At 38.3% G+C, this 21,345-nt stretch overlaps 1 protein-coding gene across 3 annotated transcripts in view; it reads right to left on the bottom strand.

Moving 5' to 3' along the window:
• The window catches only part of DTD1 (D-aminoacyl-tRNA deacylase 1), a 221,091-nt gene that overhangs the window by 9,961 nt on the left and 189,785 nt on the right, over window positions 1-21,345 (bottom strand). For 2 of the 3 annotated variants that reach the window (XM_072634547.1, XM_072634548.1), the window contains one exon: window positions 21,054-21,227. The exons of the other annotated variant lie outside the window; for it this stretch is intronic. In XM_072634547.1, coding sequence (XP_072490648.1) covers window positions 21,054-21,227 — 174 coding nt within the window. The remainder of the gene's footprint in view (window positions 1-21,053; window positions 21,228-21,345) is intronic. 3 annotated transcript variants of the gene reach the window in all.

Genomic DNA, 21,345 nt, shown 5'->3' with positions numbered 1-21,345 from the left:
GGGTGGAGGGCATGGTGTTCCAAGCTTCAAGAGTTTTGTGTAGCTGTTTTCAGAGGTACATCTAGGGACCTATAAATTTTCAGTTCTTCCAAGGTGGTATGATCTAAGGAGAGGTGTTTACTACTCTACTTGTCTGTGTTCTGGTCTTTGAGTGACCACAAGCACTCTTTTCTGCCCTGGAACTATGAGGAGGGTTCTCCCTCCATTCTGGCCACAAGCTCTGGTGTACTAGTCCTCCTCCTTGCCCAGGGACTGCCACTGAGGACTATGACCCAGATCTGAGTATTGGCAAAGCAACAGAGTCCTGCCCTCAGTACTTGCAAAGACACTCCTGTAATCTCCTTCTGACCAGTTGTTCAACCTCCCCCCTACCCCCCTTACTATCTGTGCACTGAGAGCTCCAGAAGCAGCTGTTACCACTGCTAATTCAGTGGCTCCCAAAGTCTGCTCCTGGTTTGCTGGAGCTGGTCTGTGCTGCCACAGCCTGTGCTGGAGTGTGCTCTACCCTCATGCAGGTGTGACAGACCTTTCCTTACTAACCTTCTAAGTTGTCTCGAACTGGAAATTTGTTTCCCTCCATCTTTTTGTGGGTTCTGTGACTAGAATTTATTTAGAGTCATTATTTAAAGGTATTTGGAAGGGTTTGGGGGAAATCTCAGGGGAGTCCCTGTGTTTACTCTGCCATCTCGACTCCAGTTCCTCTTTCCTTCCCTAAATTTCTTTAAAAAAAGGTTCCTACGACTGGCACCTCCATTTCCTCTCCTCCACCCCTTGCAGTATGTCTTCTATACTCACCACTCTAATGAAACTTTTCTTTCAAAGGTCACCAGTCAGCTTCCTTGTTTCTAAATTCTTACTCAAACTAAACTGCCAAGCATTCAAACTATGCTTCAGAGAGTGTAACTTCAATGGGCTGGCCATATTGTTCAAATGCAAAATGTACGCTTGCCAAAAAGATTATTTTATGGAGAACTCACATAGGGTAAGCTATCACATAGTGATCAAAAGATGCGATACAAGGACACTCTCAAGAACTTTGGAATTGATTAGGAGACATGGGAGACACTGGCACAGGACCACTTAGTATGGTGTGTCCACATCAGAGAAGGTGCTGTTCTCTATGAACAAAGCAGAACTGAAACAGCTCAAAGGAAACACAGGATGCACAAATTTGGAGTAACCACCCCAAATGTTCACATGGACTTTTTGTGCCCAATCTGTGGTAGAGCATTCTGAGCTCCTACTGGTCTAATCAGCCACAGTCAGACACATTGACTTTATCACAGTGACGTCATTTTGGTCCTCTTTGAGAATTAAGGAAAACAACCTTATCTTAATTTACCTTACCGACATCTTCCCCCACCAATTTTCAGGTTTCTTTTGCGTACTACCTTCTCCCATTGGATTGTGAGCTTTCCGAGGGTAGAGACTATCTTATTATTTGCACCCCTACTGGTTACTATGCCTGCCACATACTAGGCACTTAATAAATGTTTATTGACTCCTGATTATCCCTTTAGCCAAACCTCAAAAATGTAATGTTTATACTTCTCATATATTTATCATGTATCCTTTTGTTCCATGAGTTGAAATAAATGTCATACAAGAATATAGGGAAGAATTGCACAGAATAACAAGGAATAGAACAATTTTGATCAACGCACGGTCACATAAATGATCTCAATGAAATATATTATAGTTGCTTATGCTCACTGGTAACATCACAAATTCACATTATCCAACCCTCACTGCTGCAAAGAAGTCCTCTTATTCATCTCTAATTTATTCCCTATCCCACTTCCAACAGAAACTATTCTAAACCTTCTTCCACTTTCCTCAAGCTCCCTATACTTCTTCCTCCTCCCCACTGTCTCTGCTAAGAACCTGGGCTCTTACTTTACTGAAAAAATTGAGATCATTCAATATGAGCTCCCTTTTTTTCCTACTTCCTTCATCTCAAAACCCCTTGATATAATCTCCCACTCTTTCCTCATTTCACCCACAAAAAGATGGCCTTTATCTTTTCCAAGACAGAATCCCTCACATGTATACTTAATCCAAACTTCTGCTTTTTTTCCCAACAGACTGAATTATCAATCATTTTCCCTTTTGAATTTCTGAGCTCTCCCTGTTAACTTGCTTCCTCTCTACTGCCTTCAAAGTCTCTTCCATCCTTAAAAACCTCTTCACTCACCCTTACCTCAAGCTCTCATCTATCTCTCTCCTCCCTTTCTCAGCTGTACTCCTTTAAAAACCTATTTGCATTTGTGATCTTCAATCCCTTTCCTGTCACCTACTCTTCAATCCTTTGTAACTTCGCTTTCAACTTCATTATCATTTGAAACTGCTCTCTCCAAAGTTACCAACGATCTCTTAATTACCAGATTTGATCCTCTTTTCTCAGCTCTTCTCTCCACTGATCTGCTGTATTTGACACAGCTGACTATCTCTTCCTTCTGGATACCCTCTCTTCTTTAGGTGAAGACGACACTTATCTTTCCTGGTTCTCCTCTTACTTAACTGACCATATCTTCTCAGGCTTCTTAGCTGGCTCAACATCCACATCTTGACTCCTAATTGTAGATGTTCCCCCACAGTTCTGTCCTTAGCCCTATTCTCTTCTCCCTCCACACTCTTTCTTGGTAACCTCTTCAGCTAACATGGGTTTCAGATCTATTTATCCAGCCTTAGTATCTCCCCACAAGCTTCAATACTGTATCACCAATTTCCCAATGAACATTTCAAACTTGCTACTTCCAAGATATCTTATATATAGCATGTTTAAAATTGAGTTCATTGTCTTTTCTTCTAAACCCTCCCCCAATCCAAATGTCCCTATTTCTCAAGAGGGTACCCCTAATTCTCCTAGTCTCTCAGATTCATAATTTCAGCATTATCTTCCACTCCTCACTCAACACATCCAAACAACTGCCAAATCTTGCGGTTTTTACTTTCCCAATGTCTTTTTCATTTGACTCCATATCTACCCTCACATCATTTTGGTTTAGACACTCATCACCACTCCCCTATAATACTTGATCAGTATTGGTCTTCCTGCCTCACATCTCTGATCACTCTAATTCATACAGCCAAAATAATCCTACTTAAAGCACAAATGTGATATGTGACTCTCATACTCAAACAGTGGCTTCCTACTGTAAGGAAAGATTTAAGGTAAGATTATAAATTTGCTCTTTAATGTTTAAAGCAATCCACAGTCTGCTCCTAACCTATCTTTCTATTCTCATTAGATATCACTCCCCCTCCTGACTCTGGGATACAGCCAAACTGGTTTTTTCTCTGTATCCTCATTCATAAAACTCCATCTCCCTTCTCTGGTCCTTTCCATTGGCAATCCCATGTCACTAAAATGCATTCTCTCCTTATCTCTGCCTCACAGAGTCCCTCTCTTCCTTCGAGATGTAAATCATGTATCATGAAGCCTTTCCTGATTCCCCCAAACCACTACTGCTTTCTCTCTCAAACTACCTTGATTTTAACAACTTGGTACATATTTATTGTTATTAACTTTATGTGAATTATTCATTTTATGTTCTCCTTCTCTTCCACCACCCCTCCCCTCATTAGAATGTATGCTGTGTACAGGGATTGTTTATTCTTTGTACTTACATCCTTATTGTCTAGAAGAGTATACATAGTAAGGACTTAATTCTTGTTGATTTATTGTCTGGCTGACTTGTGTGTGTCATCTTCATATTAGCCTCTAAGTTCTAAGAAGGCAAAGAACATGGTTTATTTAAACATGTCTCCCTCCCTTTACCTTGTACATTAAGTATTCTGGATACAGAAGGTAATTAATAAATGTGAGTTGAATTGAATTGTTAATAACAAATATAAGAAATAAATTACTAATGCACACCAGAAAAATAAAGATATTTTGATTACCATAAGAGTCATTCTGGAAAAAAAAATGAGTCTGCATATCACTTAGAAAACTACCAGTGGCCTTTGGACTAAAGTTTGAAAACATTAGTCTAGGCTATTCACATTCTAAGACTCACTCTGGAGGCAATGCTATCTGTTTCAAGTCTCTCCCTTTAAAAAAAAAAAAATCTAACCCTTCAGTTTCTTCTTGAACACAATAATGGGAGGAAACTGAACCAAGACTATGGATCATTAGCCTGGACCATTAGCCTGAAGTAGCCTGAGAAAGAGGAGCAACTCATTACCTTTTTAAGAAGCAACATAAAACAGGCAAGTGAAAGTCAGCAGAGAGGCCCATTTGAGTGATTTTAGAAACATCACACCTATGTGTCATTATTCAACCTGATGAGTAAGTTTCTTTGGAAAAGAATATGCCCAGAACTGAAATTCAGTCATAATGAGGTAAAAAAAAAAAACCGAATTTACTTCCCTCTAAAAGCTACTGAGAATATTCCCCCTAACCTGCCACTTTTCAGTCCTGGGCAGGAGAGGGAACGTTTTGCTGATACTTTTTATCTTTATAGAACAGTCACTTCTAGGGGTGAGGGGGAGATCCCCCTACCAGACTGAACCCTCCTTTGTAGGAAAGTGAAACTTTTAAACATAAATATCTGAGAGAGTAAACACATCTGACAATGTAACAGAGGTTGAACAGGTCATGTGCAAAGGCAGCCCTCCCTCTGCTGACTGAAGGCTTGATGATTCAAGAATGACAGTTTTCCTCCCTGACTGCTTCCTGTTAGCCTTATGGGACATAGAACTGTCAATGTTAAACCTTTTGAGACAAAAGAGTATTCCCTTTCTGGCTACTGAGTAGGAAGGAATGAAGATACAGTAGGCCTTTACAAAAAGGAATGACTCCACCCCTGGCCTTTCTCTTTCTTCAACCCTCCTGGTGCTATCATGAAACTAAGACTTCCAATGAAGGCTGGTGAAAGGTACGCTCTCCTCCATCCAGGCTCCATAGTAACCAGTTCCACAAACAATTCCAGGAAAAATCAAGGAGGGACCTTTCTGATGAGGAAGAGCGGTGCTCACCATCAGGGAAAGACACGGAAGTCAGGACTTCTGTATCCCAGCCCACTCAATGGAATCAGACCTGGGAAAAGCTCAAAAAGAGCTCAGAAAATTTTGAAAATTATGTTAGAGAGGTGGAGGGAAAACTGGGAAGAGCAATAAAAGACTTGCAAGCAAAGTATGAACAGCAGATCAGCACCCTGCTAAAGGAGACCCAAAAAAATGCTGAAGAAAATAACAACCTGAAAAATAGGCTAACTCAATTGGCAAAGCAGGTTCAAGAAGCCAATGAGGAGAAGAATGCTTTTAAAAGCAGAATTAGCCAAATGGAAAAGGAGATTCAAAAGCTCACTGAAGAAAATAGTTCTTTCAAAATTAGAATGGAACAGATGGAGGCTAATGACTTTATGAGAAACCAAGAAATCACAAAACAAAACCAAAAGAATGAAAAAATGGAAGATAATGTGAAATATTTCATTGGAAAAACAACTGACCTGGAAAAGAGATCCAGGAGAGACAATTTAAAAATTATGGGACTACCTGAAAGCCATGATCAAAAAAAAGGGCATAGACATCATCTTTCATGAAATTATCAAGGAAAACTGCCCTGAGATTCTAGAACCAGAGGGCAAAATAAATATTGAAAGAATCCACCAATCACCACCTGAAAAAGATCCAAAAAGAGAAACTCCTAGGAATATTGTGGCCAAATTCCAGAATTCCCAGGTCAAGGAGAAAATATTGCAAGCAGCTAGGAAGAAACAATTCAAGTATTGTGGAAATACAATCAGGATAACACAAGATCGAGCAGCTTCTACATCAAGGGATCAAAGGGCATGGAATAGGATATTCCAGAACTCAAAGGAACTAGGACTAAAACCAAGAATCACCTACCCAGCAAAACTGAGTATAATACTTCAGGGGAAAAATTGGTCTTTCAATGAAATAGAGGACTTTCAAGCATTCTTGATGAAAAGACTAGAGCTAAAAAGAAAATCTGACTTTCAAACACAAGAATGAAGAGAACCATGAAAAGGTAAACAGCAAAGAGAAGTCATAAGGGACTTATAAAAGCTGAACTGTTTACATCCCTACATGGAAAGACAATATTAGTAACTCTTGAAACTATTCAGTATCTGGGTACTTGGTGGGATTACACACACACACATGCACATGCACACACACATAGAGACAGAGTGCAGAGAGTGAATTGAAGAGGATGGGATCATATCTTAAAAAAAATGAAATCAAGCAGTGAGAGAGAAATATATGGGAGGAGAAAGGGAGAAATGGAATGGGGCAAATTATCTCTCATAAAAGAGGCAAGCAAAAGACTTTTTTAGTTTGGTGAAAAAGAGGGGAGGTGAGAGAAAAACATGAAGTTTACTCTCATCACATTCCACTAAAGGAAGGAATAAAATGCACACTACTCATTTTGGTATGAAAACTTATCTTACAATACAGGAAAGTGGGGGATAAGGGGATAAACAGGGTGGGGGGGACGATGGAAGGGAGGGCATGGGGAGGAGGGTGCAATTTGAGGTCGACACTCATGGGGAGGGACAGGATCAAAAGAGAGAATAGAAGTAATTGGAGGCAGGATAGGATGGAGGGAAATATAGTCAGTCTTATAAAACAAGACTATTATGGAAGTCATTTGCAAAACTACACAGATTTGGCCTATATTGAATTGCTTGCCTTCCAAAGGGAGGGGGTGGGGAGGGAGGGAGGAAAAGAAGTTGGAACTCAAAGTTTTAGGAATAACTGTTGAGTACTGCTCTTGCCACTAGGAAATAAGAAATACAGGTAAAGGGGTATAGAAAGTTATTTGGCCCAACAGGACAGAGGAGAGGATGGAGACAAGGGCAGAGAGGAATGATGGAGGAGAGAGCGGAGTGGTGATGGGGGCAATTAGAATGCTCGGTGTTTTGGGGTGGGGGGAGGGGACAAGGGGGGAGAAAATTTGGAGCCCAAAAATTCTGTGAAAACAAATGTTAGAAGTTAAATAAATAAATAAATTAAAAAAAACAAAATCAAGGAGGGATTTCTCCTCCCCTCTGCTGAATGAGAAACAATTGTCACTGGAGACTTAATCTAACTCTATGACCAAGCTGTTAGAGAAGGACTGAAAGAAAATAAATGTAACTAAAGATTGTTACCTTATGCAAAAAGTTAAAAATCCATCATTTCCTAAACATAAAATTAATTTCTTGGTAAAATGTTTCATGGTCCCTCTTAATACCACTAAATAAATCTGAGTCAAATAAAGCACTGATCCACCTATTTATCCATTTCTCATTTCACAAAAAGATGTATTTTAAAATACTATGAACTGTTACTACTTTATGAAGTTCAAAAGTCCTCCCAAAGTCCGAAAACTCTTTTCTACATATTGTATAAGAAAATCTTTGTGTCATCTACCAAATAACACAGAAATAAAATAAAAATGTGTTTGATCAATAATTTTTTTATGAAAAAGAGGGCAGGTCTTACTAAGGCAATTTCTACAGTAAGGCAATGCAAGATTCTTCCATGTTCACTATTATTTACATGAGGTCATTTCAATGGTACACATTAATTTTGCACTACTGAGGTAGCTGATACAAAACATGGATTTGTGGTTTCAATAGGAAGTTTGGCATATGTCAGTAAATACAGAAATGAAATGAGATACCATCACTTATATAGAAGACTGATGAATGGAACATTCTTTTCAGTAGGCTGAAAGAAGTCTCACTAAATGTGCTCTGGTTCATTAGGAAGGGATCTGATTATCCCAGAATACTTCTTGCCCTACACAAAAGTCATAAATAAACATAACATAAAAATAATAAAATAATAAAAAAACATAAAATTAAAATAAAAATAAACAAAAGGCAGACAGGCTTCAAAATTGCTGGTTTCAAGTTTAGTATTTGATAACTGGTGTGTCTGTCTGGTATACAGTATACTCACAAAATAATTCCACTTGAGTAAATAGTTAAATCAAGGAGTATGCATTCTCACTAATGCTAGACATTTTTAATCACCATTACTAGAGCCAGAAAAAGAAAACCTAGTGCAGGAACTATGAAAATATTTAACATTTACAAAACAAAACATATGTATACTTCTTAGAGTTTAGTTGAAAAGAGGGGTGGGATTTTTTTTTTGGCATGCTTTGTTTGGCTTTTTAAAGAAGAAGAAAATCTTGTTGAAAGAAATAACTCAAAAATCTTTTCTCCAGGAAGAAAATGGTAAAAATAATTTGTCCTTGAAGACAACAGAAAATATTGATTCCCACTGGAAAAGCAAGGGAGACTTAAGGAATGAAATAGAAAAATAAAACAGCTAAGCTGACTTTATCCATTTGACAAAATAAGTAGTTACATTTGCTTTGTGATGTATGTAGAAATGCTGTAATCTACAGAATGTCAGTTGAATTTGACAGGATTTTAGATCCAAAAAGGCATCTGTCCTCCAGGTCAAAATGACACAAGAGTCTTTAAAGATATAATTTTGTTCAATGACTCTGCTAATATCAAACAAAACAAATAAACAAAAGAAGAGACACTACCAAGAAAGATGTGTGCTCACCAAATATATCTGCAGAAATCATAAGGAATGCCCAGTGCAGGGAACTAATCAAAGAGGGATTCCTCATGAATGGAAAGTCCCCTGGAAGACTCTGTTTGTAGATGACATCATGCTGATGGCAACAAACTTCAGAAAAATGTAGAGTATCCCTTGTGTGGATTATTGGGCCATATTCAGTTAAGAGCATATAACTTAATCATGCATACAGGAAAAACCAAGTGCTTTGTCTCTCACTACCTAGCTCTGGGTCACAGATTCAAGACAGAATGAAAAAACAGCCCTGTGCCCAGTAGTGGCACTCTGTGATGAGGAATGGTCTCTTGCCCTGGAGTATGCACCAGGAAGGAAGGAAATTCAAAAGCAAGCAAGCATCAGCAGTATAATTCCGGGCTTCTGGAGCAGAACATGATCTCAGTTCCAGCTCCTAATCTGAAGTCTGCCGAGGAATAACCCAGGCAGGAATCCCAAACCAAAGGGAAGCCTGCAGTTCTTTTATTCGTAACCTACAGAGCTTCCCAGCTGGCTGACGGTGAATGAGGTCAGCCACAGGTCAGAAACTTGCAGAGCTCAGATAAGAGAGGCAATAATCAGACTTTAACCTAAATCATACCATGTTGGGGGCACTGAAAGCTTACAGGTCCTCAACATTAGCTGTCTCTGAGAGCTTGGAATAACAAAAAATCAATACTCCCAAGAAAATAACAACAGGACCAGCCCAAATCTTCCTCTTCAGAAGTGCACAGAGCTAAGCTCCTAACATCAAGTCCAAAATCAAGAAATAGTCTGGAAGAATGAACAAACAAAATAATAATCCCACCACAAGAAGCTATTATAGTAAAGGAACTCTCAAGACACAGACCAAGAAAAGAAGGACTCCAAAATATCTATAGGCAAAGCCTCAAAGAAAAACACATCTTGGGCACAAATTCAACCAGAATGCCTGGTTGAAATAAGAGTTTAAAAAATTAAGTTAAAAAAAATTTAAATAAATGAAACAAGATTCCTAGAAAAAAATAGAAAAGAAATGAGAACTACATATGAAGGAACTGGAAAAGAAATTAACAGCTTGGGAAGGGAATATACAGCACCTACCATGTGCCAGGCACTGTGGAGAGTGCTTTGCAAAACATTATTTAATTCTCAGAACAATGCCAGGAAGCAGGTGCTGTTCTCATCTCCATTTTATAGCTGACCCAGAGCCACACAGTAAGTGTTTGGGACTGACTCTGAATTCAGTTCTTCCTCACTTCAGGCCTAGAGCTCTACTGACTGCTTCTACCTGCTTCACACAAGAGGAAACCTTGCCCAAGAATAAACTCCCTGAAAAGATAAATGGACCAAACAGAGGCCAACAACTCCATAAGACAACAATAAATACTAAAACAAAGTCAAAAATGCTGAAAAAAATAGAAGAAAATATAAGTTATCCCATAACAAAAAATGATTGACCTAGAAAACAGTTAAGGAGATACTGTTTAAGAATCAATAAAGCACAGACACTAATTGAGACAACAGCTTCAGCAAGGGCATGCTACAAAATAAATCCTCAAAAATCAAAAGTATTTCTATATAATACTAACAATAAACACAAGAAGCAATAAAAGAAAGGGAAATCCATCCCAAATAACTACAAAATGCATAAGATATCTGGAGATCAATCTCCCAAAGCACTTAAGAGTTGTATAATCTCAATTACAAAGTGTTCCTTAAAGAAATAATGAATATTTAAATAGCTGAGGAAATATTCAGTGCTCATGACTAGGCCATTCCAATAATAAAAATTATAATACTACCAAAATTAATGACATACTTTTTCCCAATAGAAAGTAACCTCTTTGGTGTCAAGGACTGTTTATTTCATCACCTAGCACAGCACTTCACACACCCTAAATGCTTAACAAATATATACTGAATGCTAATGTTCTAATGGCATCAAGCCTAGGAGTCCTTATGTATTTGGGAAGCAACACAATATTTTCAATGATCCCAACTATTAGCTTGAAGACAATGTTCCTTCTGACTTTATTATAATGAGTATGAATCATAACCTCAGAAGAATCAAAACTGTGAATGAGGTAAAGGAAAATAGGTACAAATAATGTTTACCAATGTTAATTTACATACAAAATATGACATAAAAGACATTATCAAGATCAGGTATGACCAGAAGAAGAGGTGAGCTAACCATGTTATAAGAGTGAGGAATGTAAATGGACACTCAAAACGTTGTACTTACACCTACAAAGTATGTTTTGTTTTGTTTTTTAAATTATCCAGAAGATGGTCCCTAGCACACTGAAGAAGACCCAGATGAAGACCTTATAAAAGAACATGGACAAGAATCTCACAGGATAAAGGAGTTGCAACCTGAATCAATGCACTGCAGAGCCACTCAAATTCAGTCTACTAAATAACCAAAAAGGTCTCTAAGATCCCTTTGAACTTTGAGACACTATAATACTCCTCAGTAGAGTACTGGGTTAGTTGGTATGGAAGACACAAAGTCTTGATACATGATTCTTTCCTGCAATCCAGTAGAGATAATGAGACATGAAAAAAAATCTAATTGCCTCATGATTCATTATGATGATGGAAAGAGAGGGGTAGATATATTTTATGTGAAGTCCTCACATTCTGTTCCTATTAAAAAGAAGTCAATTGGATCCTCTAGTCATTATTTATACTACTTCATATGTGAGAAGTAGCAGCATATGTATGCTACCTGCTATGTATGCAGTGTCTAAGTGAAGGTCATCACCTGGCTCAGAGAGTGCCTAAGTCTCTAAGTAGTCTCCCTCATGTGAATAAGAAGCAAGCCTAATTAGAATTACTCTAAATTGTGAGAAGCCCATGTAATTGACATTTTATCAATGAAAACAGAGATTTAATCTAAAGGGAAGGAAAAAGAAGATTTCAAATACCTCAAATAAGTAATCAGTAAAAAAGCATAAGAGATTTTGGAAGGGTAATTACTATGATGTCTGTTTTTTCTGGAGTGTGCACCAAATCAATCGTGCCAAAATTCAATGCAAAAGAGTATACTTTAATATGAAACATTCACAAATAATTTCAAAATAATCTGCTTCCCTCAGGAAATCACATGCTACCTTCTCCTGAGAAGTAGCAACTAACCAGCCCAGCTGGTTGCTGTCAAAAGGAAAGAAATGGTATGTGACTATGTATCTGTGAGTAGAAAAGGTCACAGCTGCATTCTGCGGCATGCTAGTTGCTCCACACTTCTCGGTGTACCTGTGTTTTCAAATGTAATATATCTGAATGTTTCCAAACAACACAGGTGCTTGTTTGAGGGATGTTATTGCCTTTGTAACTTATTCTCTCTGACCTTTAAAAAAGAAATCATTCATCTACACGGCCACCCTCCAAATAATTCATTCATTTAACAAGCAAACAAACATTAAATACCACATGCAAGGTACTGTGAGACACTCAGAATACAGACTGGGCCCTCTGGAACCATCTAGCAATGGAGTGTGTTAACCCATTGTGAGAGTTTGATAACTGCTGCAAAGTTTAAAAATAGACAAAAAAAAAAAAAAAAAACCCTCTCTTGCATATGTAGCCTGCTGTAAAAAAAAAAAAAAAAAAAAAAAAAAAAAGCCATTTCAGCTTTTCATGATATGCCTGTCATGAACTTGAAACTTTAATTCTACTGGGACAGATTTTAAAGTTACTTGTACTCACCACAGTACAGTGCCTTTTGTTTAATAATAATAATAATTTTTAAAAAAAGAACAGACCATCAAACTAATGTACAACCATCAGCACTCTGACAAAAAAATAAATAAACAACAAAACCCTTGCCTGGCTAGAACAAAAGGTCTCCGGAGACCATAGACTATTATATATTTAGCCAGTGAAGAAACTTATTCCCAATTTTGCCACTAAATCACTATGTGTTTGATTAATCCACATTACATCTTTCCTGTTGAGATTCTCTGCACAATGAAAATAAGCTTTTTGTTGTTACTGAGTCATTTCAGTGTGACCCCCCCTCCCAAAAATATTTTGGGGTTTTCTTGGCAAAGACACTGGAGTGGTTTGCCATTTCCTTCTCCAGCTCATTTTTTTACAGATGAGAAAATTGAGGCAAACAGTATTAAATAACTTGCCCAGGGTCACACAGAAAGTAAATGTCTGAATCCGAATTTGAACTCAGGTCCTCTTGATACAAGGGCCAGTACCCTATTTGCTGCACCACCTAGCTGCCTGAAAATAAGCTTACCTGGTCATTTATTCCTGTAAGATTCTAGGTTGTGCTTGTATGTGGCTTGTCCTTTGTTCTCGAAGAGGACCATGATGTCAAGGATCTGATGACATGACTTGCAATTGACTTTGATTTGAGTGAGGGAGGGCTGTGCAAAGTCACCAGCATCACTTTCTCCTCCAGAGCTATCTGAGTCCAGTGGCAAATCTATGGGAGACCTTGACCCTTTTAAGCTATGGTCTTTTCAATTTCTCATTTTGAGTGAAGCAACGCCCATTCAGTTAATAGGCCTCGTTAAGAAGTGAGTCAAAGGGAACACTACTGGAAGAAAATGTTTTACGTACTCCAACGTTATGAACCATTTGGCTATATTAGCTCTAGTACTCACAGCTTAAGTACCCTTAACCTCTGGGGCCCCTTTGATTGTAGGATGGGGCAAAGAACTTCTCCCTAAACCTCCATTTAAGGAGGAGGCAAAGTCAGCCATCTCTTCACTTCAGATCAGGCTAAACTCTTACATATTTCTCCATCATGCCCTCAAACAACCAGGTACCTTCCTTTTCTCTCCCCACCTCCAGCCCCAACTTTACTACAACACAAGCAAGAAATATGTGAAGGGACCTGAAGGCCTCCAATGAGAGGAAACCCCTTACTTCCCAAGGCAAGCCCTTTCACTTCTGAACAACTCTAATTATTAAGGAGTTTTTCTTGATTTTAGTACTAATTTTTCCCTGTAATTTCTACCTGTCACTTCTGATCACCCTGCAAATACTTGAACATAAATATCACGTCCCTCCTTTAAGTGTCTCCTCAGGTTAAACATCCCCAGTTTTTTCAGCTGATCCTTATGTGACATGGCCTCAAAATCTTGCCATCTCAGGATGCTTCCTGCATGATCAGTGTCCTATCTAAACTACAGTGCCCAAAACTGAATACAATACCAAATATGTTCCCTAATCAGACCTTACTCCTAAAAGCTATACCTTTCCTAATGCAACCCAAGATCACCTTAGTGATTTTGGCAGCCATGACACACAGCAGATACATACATATTAAGTTAGTAGTCCACGAACTCCTCTAGATTTTTTTCAAAAATACTGCCGTATAACCAGGCCATGTCCCCCCTCCACCATCTTGTTCTTGGGATAACAAACAACTGCACAAGTGTAAGACTTTACATTTAATTGAATTTCTCCTAGTAAGATTCAGTTAAGAGAAAGAATGGCATAGTGGACAGAAAACTGTCCTTGGAGCCAGGAAAACTAGGAAGCCCTGAGTTCAAATTCTGATACATACAATCTGTGTGACCCTGGGTAAATCATCTCAGTGCTCTAGCCCAGTGGTACAAACTCAAATAAAAATAAATCCCTAGAAGTCCAGTCAAATAGCTATAAAAAATGGCTCTAACCAAATTCTGGAGCTGCAGAACCCACAGAATGCTGGAGTAAAGCAAATCTCCAGCCCAAGAAAGCCTGGAAAGTCGACTGGAAGCATCTATCGTGCTGCTCTGGGAGCAGAATGTAGTCCAGCGCGGGCCACATCTGCACATAAGGGAATTGAGAGGCCTCCAAAGACTAAATCACTGGCATCTGTGCTGGCTTTCAGGCTTTACAACCCCAAAACACTGAGGACAAATTGGAAGGTGAGTGGAAAAAACCTGTCCTACCTGTGTGAAAGAATAGAGTGGTCCAGGTCCAGCTCCAGCCCCAGCCCCAGGACAGTGGAAGGGGTGGAGGAGCCTGCAGCAGCAGTTGCTGTTCTAGGCCCACAGGTTGGGAGGGAGGGGAGGGGCGGAGCAGGTAACAGTACACTCCCCCCACCCCCACTGGAAGCAGAGAAGAACCTTGACAAAGGAGCTCAAAAGTTAAGTAAATGGCTGGAAAAGTGACCAAAAACCAGAAAAAGAATCAGTCTATAGAATCTTACATTGGTGACAAGGAAGACCAAAACATACAAACAGAAGGAGACAACAAAGTCAAAGCTCCTACATCCAAAGCCTCCAAGAAAAATATGAATTGGCCTCAAGTCATGGAAGACCTCAAAAAGGATTTTGAAAATCAAGAAAGAGAAGAAGAGGAAAAATTGGGAAGAGAAATGACAGTGATGCAAGAAAATCAGGAAAAACGAGTCAACTGCTTACTAAAGGGGACCCAAAAAATGCTGAAGAAAATAATACCTTAAAAACTAGACTAAGCCAACTGGCAAAAGAGATCCAAAAAACCAACGAGGAGAAGAATGCCTTAAAAAGCAGAATTGGTCAGATGGAAAAGGAGATCGAAAAGCTCACTGAAGAAAACAATTCTTTAAAGATTAGAATGGAGCAGATGGAAGCTAATGACTTTACGAAAAATCAAGGAATTATAAAACAAAACCAAAGGAATGAAAAAAATAGCAGACAATGTGAAATATCTCATTGGAAAAACAACTGATCTGGAAAATAGATCCAGGAGAGACAATTTTAAAGTTATGGGACTACCTGAAAGTCATGATCAAAAAAAGGGCCTAGACATCATCTTTCAAGAAATTATCAAGGAAAACTGCCCTGAGATTCTAGAACCAGAGGGCAAAATAAATATTCAAGGAATCCACAGAACACAGCCTGAAAGAGATCCAAAAAGAGAAACTACTAGGAACATTGTGGCCAAATTCCAGAGTTCCCTGGTCAAGGAGAAAATATTGCAAGCAGCTAGAAACAATTCAAGTATTGTGGGAATACAATCAGGATAACACAAGATCGAGCAGCTTCTACATTAAGGGATCGAAGGGCATGGAATAGGATATTCCAGAAGTCAAAGGAACTAGGACTAAAACCAAGAATCACCTACCCAGCAAAACTGAGTATAGCACTTCAGGGGAAAAAATGGTCTTTCAATGAAATTGAGGACTTTCAAGCATTCTTGATGAAAAGACCAGAGCTGAAAAGAAAATTTGACTTTCAAACACAAGAATGAAGAGAAGCATGAAAAGGTGAACAGCAAAGAGAAGTCACAAAGGACTTACTAAAGCTGAACTGTTTACATTCCTACATGGAAAGACAATATTTGTAACTCTTGAAACTTTTCAGTATCTGGGTACTGGGTGGGATTACACACGCACACGTGCACACACACACACACACACACACACACACACACACACACACACACACACACACATAGAGACAGAGTGCACAGAGTGAATTGAAGAGGATGGGATCATATCTTAAAAAAATGAAATCAAGCAGTGAGAGAGAAATATATTGGGAGGAGAAAGGGAGAAATGGAATGGGGCAAATTATCTCTCATAAAAGAGGCAAGCAAAAGACTTTTCAGTGGAGGGATAAAGAGGGGAGGTGAGAGAAACACATGAAGTTTACTCTCATCACATCCCACTAAAGGAAGGAATAAAATGCACACTCATTTTGGTATGAAAACCTATCTTACAATACAGGAAAATGGGGGATAAGGGGACAAGCAGGGTGGGGGGGATGATGGAAGGGAGGGCATGGGGAGGAAGGAGCAATTTGAGGTCGACACTTATGGGGAGGGACAGGATCAAAAGAGAATAGAAGTAATGGGGGACAGGATAGGATGGAGGGAAATATAGTCAGTCTTATACAACACAACTATTATGGAAGTCATTTGCAAAACTACACAGATTTGGCCTATATGGAATTGCTTGCCTTCCAAAGAGAAGGGGTGGGGAGGGAGGAAGGTAAAGAAGTTGGAACTCAAAGTGTTAGGAACAACTGTCGAGTAATGTTCTTGCTACTAGGAAATAAGAAATACAGGTAAAGGGGTATAGAAAGTTATCTGGCCCTACAGGACAAAAGAGAAGATGGAGACAAGGGCAGAGAGGGATGATAGAAGAGAGAGCAGATTGGTGATAGGGGCAATTAGAATGCTCGGTGTTTGGGGGGGAGGGGACAAAAGGGGAGAAAATTTGGAACCCAAAATTTTGTTAAAATGAATGTCAAATAAATAAATTAAAAAAAAAAAAAAGAAAAGAGAGGGGAAGGGGATGAGAGAAAGGAGAAGTATGATAGAAAGGAGGGCAGATTGGGGAACGGGGTAATTAGAATGCACACTGTCTTGGGCTGGGCGGAGGTGAGAGATGGGAAGAAAATACAGAACTCACAATCTTGTGGAAGTGAATGTTGAAAACTAAAATAAAATAAATTAATCAAAGGTTTTAAAAAAATGTATCCTTACAGGCACATGTTGACTTAGAAATCTACAAATCAACGTTATCTGTGTTGCACTGTATTGTTATTTATTTTGTTAAACACTTCCCAATTCTATGTCTGGTTCCCATGACAAGCCCTTATTTTGACACGTCTACTCTAGTCAACTTTTTAAGCCTCTAAAGATGCAGAAAAATGAGAACCTGCACTGATAAATTTTCTTAAACTGGGAGTACCTTGTATTAATGAAGTAAGAGGACCTGCTAAGAATCAGCCATTACCATAGCCTTTAAAGATCTTTAGGAATACTGGCTGTCATGCAGTGAGTTAGCTCTCCCTCTATGCTTTGTTTCATATGCAAATTAAATAAGCATGCCATCTATGCTTTTCTATAAGTCATGTTAAACAACGCAGTACTAAGCACAGATCCCGGGGCACTTCATGAGAGACCCTCAGAAGGCACCTCAGCCTTCAAGCCCTGGAAAGGGGCACTACTTTATAAAAGGAATATCCTCTTGTAAGACCTTTGTCTGTGTCTTATATGTTCTTTTAATAAACTTCCACTATTCTGCTAAAAGCAAAAAGTAGCCTTCTTACTGAATTATATGTTCTTTGAGTCCAACTGTCTAGTCTCTACCAAATACAAACAGGTTTACTACTGTCTGGCCCACAACTCTTTTATTTTTTCCAAAAGAATAGCTTGAGATGCTTAATCAAAGGCTTTCCATTAAATCTGGGTAAGCTATATATCTCCAGCATTCCCCTGAGCTTCTAGTTCAATACCCTGTCAAAATAAATAAAATACAACAACTTTACAAGTGTAAGTAAGACTTTATATTTAATCCTAGTGAATTTCTCTGAGTAAGATTCAGTCAAGACAAAGTGTGACCATTTTTCATGAATCTATGTTGGTTCTTTTTAATCACCACTACCTTTTCTAGATGCTTCCTAAATTTTTTTTATCCAATCTAGAATTTTCCAAGGAATCAAGTCAAGTTCACTGGCCTATAGTTTGCAGATTCTACCCTTCTCCTTTTTTGACAATCAGAAACATCTGCCCTTCTCCAGTCTTATGATACCTGTGCCATTCCCCATGATCTTTCAAATACCACTGACACTTGACTCATTAATCATATCAGAACATCAGTTCCTTAAGTACTATCTACCTCACAGAGTTTTTCTGAGGATAAAATTTGCATTTTGAAAAACTTAATGCTATATATAAATGTGAACTACCATTATCACTGTTGTTCTAACTGTCCCATTGACGGCAATCCTAACTCTTCTTTGATCCTCTTCTTTCCATCAGTACTAACAACAAAAGCAACAACATATATTTAATAAGGAAGGGTCAGAGGAAGAAGTGACTATTAATGATGATTGGTGACTGCCTCCTGAGGGATGTTGTTCAATCATTTTTCAGTCATGTCTGACTCTTTGTGACTCCATTTAGCATTTTCTTGGCAGATCCATTGACATGGTTTGCCATTTCCTTTTCCAGCTCATTTTATAGATGAGGAAACTGAAAAAAAACAAGGCTTAGGTGACTGGTCCAGGGTGATAGAGCTATTAAGTGTCTGAGGCCAGATCTGAACCCAGGAAGATGATTCTTCCTGATTCCAGACCTGGTACTCTACCTACTATGCCACCTAGCTGTCCCTCAGAGATCCTGTGGCAGTTATTTCTTGACCTATCAAAAGTAAGAGAAACTGCCAATATTTGTTGTATCAGACAACTACAACACACTTTAGGTGATTTGTGTAAGAGGAAATCTAGACAGCACTGGTAAAGATTACAAAGACTTAGGCAAGAAAAGATGATTTTTTTCATCACTATCACTGGTAAAGCAAGATTACCAACAACACTAAAAAGATGAAAAGCTTCACCATAATATCAAGGTAACTGTGGCATGCTTTCAGTCCTAAAATGTCAATCAATCAGTAAACAGTTATTAGACACTTCTATTTATTAGGGACTTTTGCTAGATGTTAAGGATAAAACCAAAGATGAGAACCTGGGTGACTAGAAATATGCATAATTCTCTAATTTCTTAAACTAAATAATAGCCTTAAACTAAATAAACTGTCACTGTTTTCCTTTAAATACACAGAAAGCCCCTTAGTAGCAACTTTCTTGGTCAGAAAAGTAAACATTTGTTTTCTGTGGCAAATAGTACATTAATGCCCCCAATACACTTATTAATTGTCTTTCTTTAAGATGATTTGACTTTGGAAATTATACCAATAATTGCTTTCTACATGGTATTCAAAATTTCAAAGTCTCAATTATGCAATGCTGTCTATGAGATTCAAAATATCTTAATTTAGGCTTTGCTTTCTCTTTGCAAATCTATCAGGTACACCCTGTAAAGCAAAGTATCATTTCAGAGTAACATTTTTACAAGGAAAGGTAGTAATCTAATCTTTCAAGTCATTACAATTACAATGAGCTAACATTTATATAGTGATCTTTACAACTATTATCTCAGTTGATGTTCATAGCAACTCTGGAAGGTAGGTGCTATTATTGGCCCAATTCTACTGATGAAGAAACTGAGGCAGAGATTAAGTGACATGCCAAAGGTCACTTTTAAACTAGTTAGTGTCTGAGGTAGGATTTGAACTCAGGACTTTCTGACCCCTGGCAAGGTACTCTGTCCATTACACTACCTAGCTGCACTTGAAAAATAAGCATGGGAGTTTGGACTGGATGTAGTGCAAAATGGGAGCCAACAACAATTCTTGAATGAAGTAATAACAGGACTAAAACTATATTTTAAGAAGATTATCTTGGGAATGGTATAGCAGACAGAATTATAAGAAGCTAGAGGTTAGAGAGACAAATGATGAGGCAATTGCAGTGATGCAGACCTGAGGATCTAGGAACTTAGGCTAGAATAATGGGAATGGAGAGTAAAATATAATGACAAGAACAAAACATGTCTCTCTGCACTTCAAAAATTCGGCCCAAGTCACTGGATGTTTATTAAGTACTGTGCAAACCATGGGAACTGAAGGTACAAAGTTAAGAAATAATCCCATTCACTTAACCCTGAGGGAACTAATAATTTCATAGAGGGGATAACTATGCAAACAAATAGGTAGAATTAAAAGGTACAACTGAATTTCCAGTTAAGGAACTTTAGACATCATTTATTTAGCCTTTTATTTGACAGACAAGGAAAATGTAATTTAAGTGACTTGAACCAAGATTATATAAGACAGTATTATCTAAGGCAGTATTTGAGCCCAGGTCTCTGTACATGGGATACAGTGAAAGGAGTCCTAGATTTGGAGTCAAAGGCCCTGGATTTGAATTGTGGCTCACTTACTACCTATAAAACCTCCATTTCCCCATCAGTTAAAAAAGGGGGAGGTGAAGTTTTGAGTAAATGACTTCTGAGGTCTCTTCCAACTTTAAATCTAATGTTTTTTCCCTTACTCCAAGGGCAAAGAAAGACCTTTCTCCAAAACTTTTTAAGGATAGAGATTAAGTTATATTCAGCTAAGGAGATAAAGAAAACCTTCATAGCAAAATTGGTGCCTAAGTTGGGTCCTGGCAAAAGAAAAGTATTTCAGCAGATAGGGAAGGGAAAGGAATGCATCCGGAGCACAACTACTGGTCTTCACGAGAACAAAGAGGTGAGAGCTGGGACCAAGAAGCAAGAAACAGTTCAGCTTTACTGGAATGGATAATGTATAAAAGGAAGTAGTATGAGATAGGACTAGAAAAGCGGGTTCAAGAGGTCCCTAAATGCTAAACTAAGAAGTATTGTATTTTATCCTAGAGACCACAGGGTGTCACAGAAAGTTTTTAAGTAGAGGAATGATGTGAACATTTACAAATAAAGCAGACAACTTGGTGAAATATCTAATTTAAAACAAGTGCTTTTATGTTTAGATCTAGTCTCTCCACAGGCATAGTGAAACTTCACGAACAATGACTAAAAAGCAAGTATGAGACAGTTTCTTCACTTTCCTTTCCACTCTAAAATAAATACATTTAAGTAAGCTGCTAAGTCAAATATATAAAACTTACTATGTAGTAAAATAAGAAAAATGAAAGGTCTTTCAGACCTCTAATCTTTATCACTATTTTTATGGAATGTGAGAAATAGAGTATACATACCTGAAATCAGTATTTTCTTGATCATGGTTCTCTTTCAGAGGATACATCACCCTCTGCCCCACTGCTAGCACTAGGGTCATCCTTGCGAGAGACATTTCTTTCTTTACTTGACTCAGAAGGTCCCTTTGCTCTGGTCTTTTCTTTTCTCTGTTGCTGTTTTTCAAGCTTTGAAAGCTGGGGGTGGGGAAGTAAAATATATTTGTATACATTAGATAGATAGATAGATAGATAGATAGATAGATAGATAGATAGATAGATAGATAGATGCATGCTTTCAAAAACACAACGTATC

The sequence above is a fragment of the Notamacropus eugenii genome, chromosome 1 (genome assembly GCF_028372415.1).
Source record: "Notamacropus eugenii isolate mMacEug1 chromosome 1, mMacEug1.pri_v2, whole genome shotgun sequence".
Lineage (NCBI taxonomy): Eukaryota > Metazoa > Chordata > Mammalia > Diprotodontia > Macropodidae > Notamacropus > Notamacropus eugenii.
Note: the sequence above shows the minus strand (reverse complement) of the source record. Positions and strands in the feature narration are given on the sequence as shown.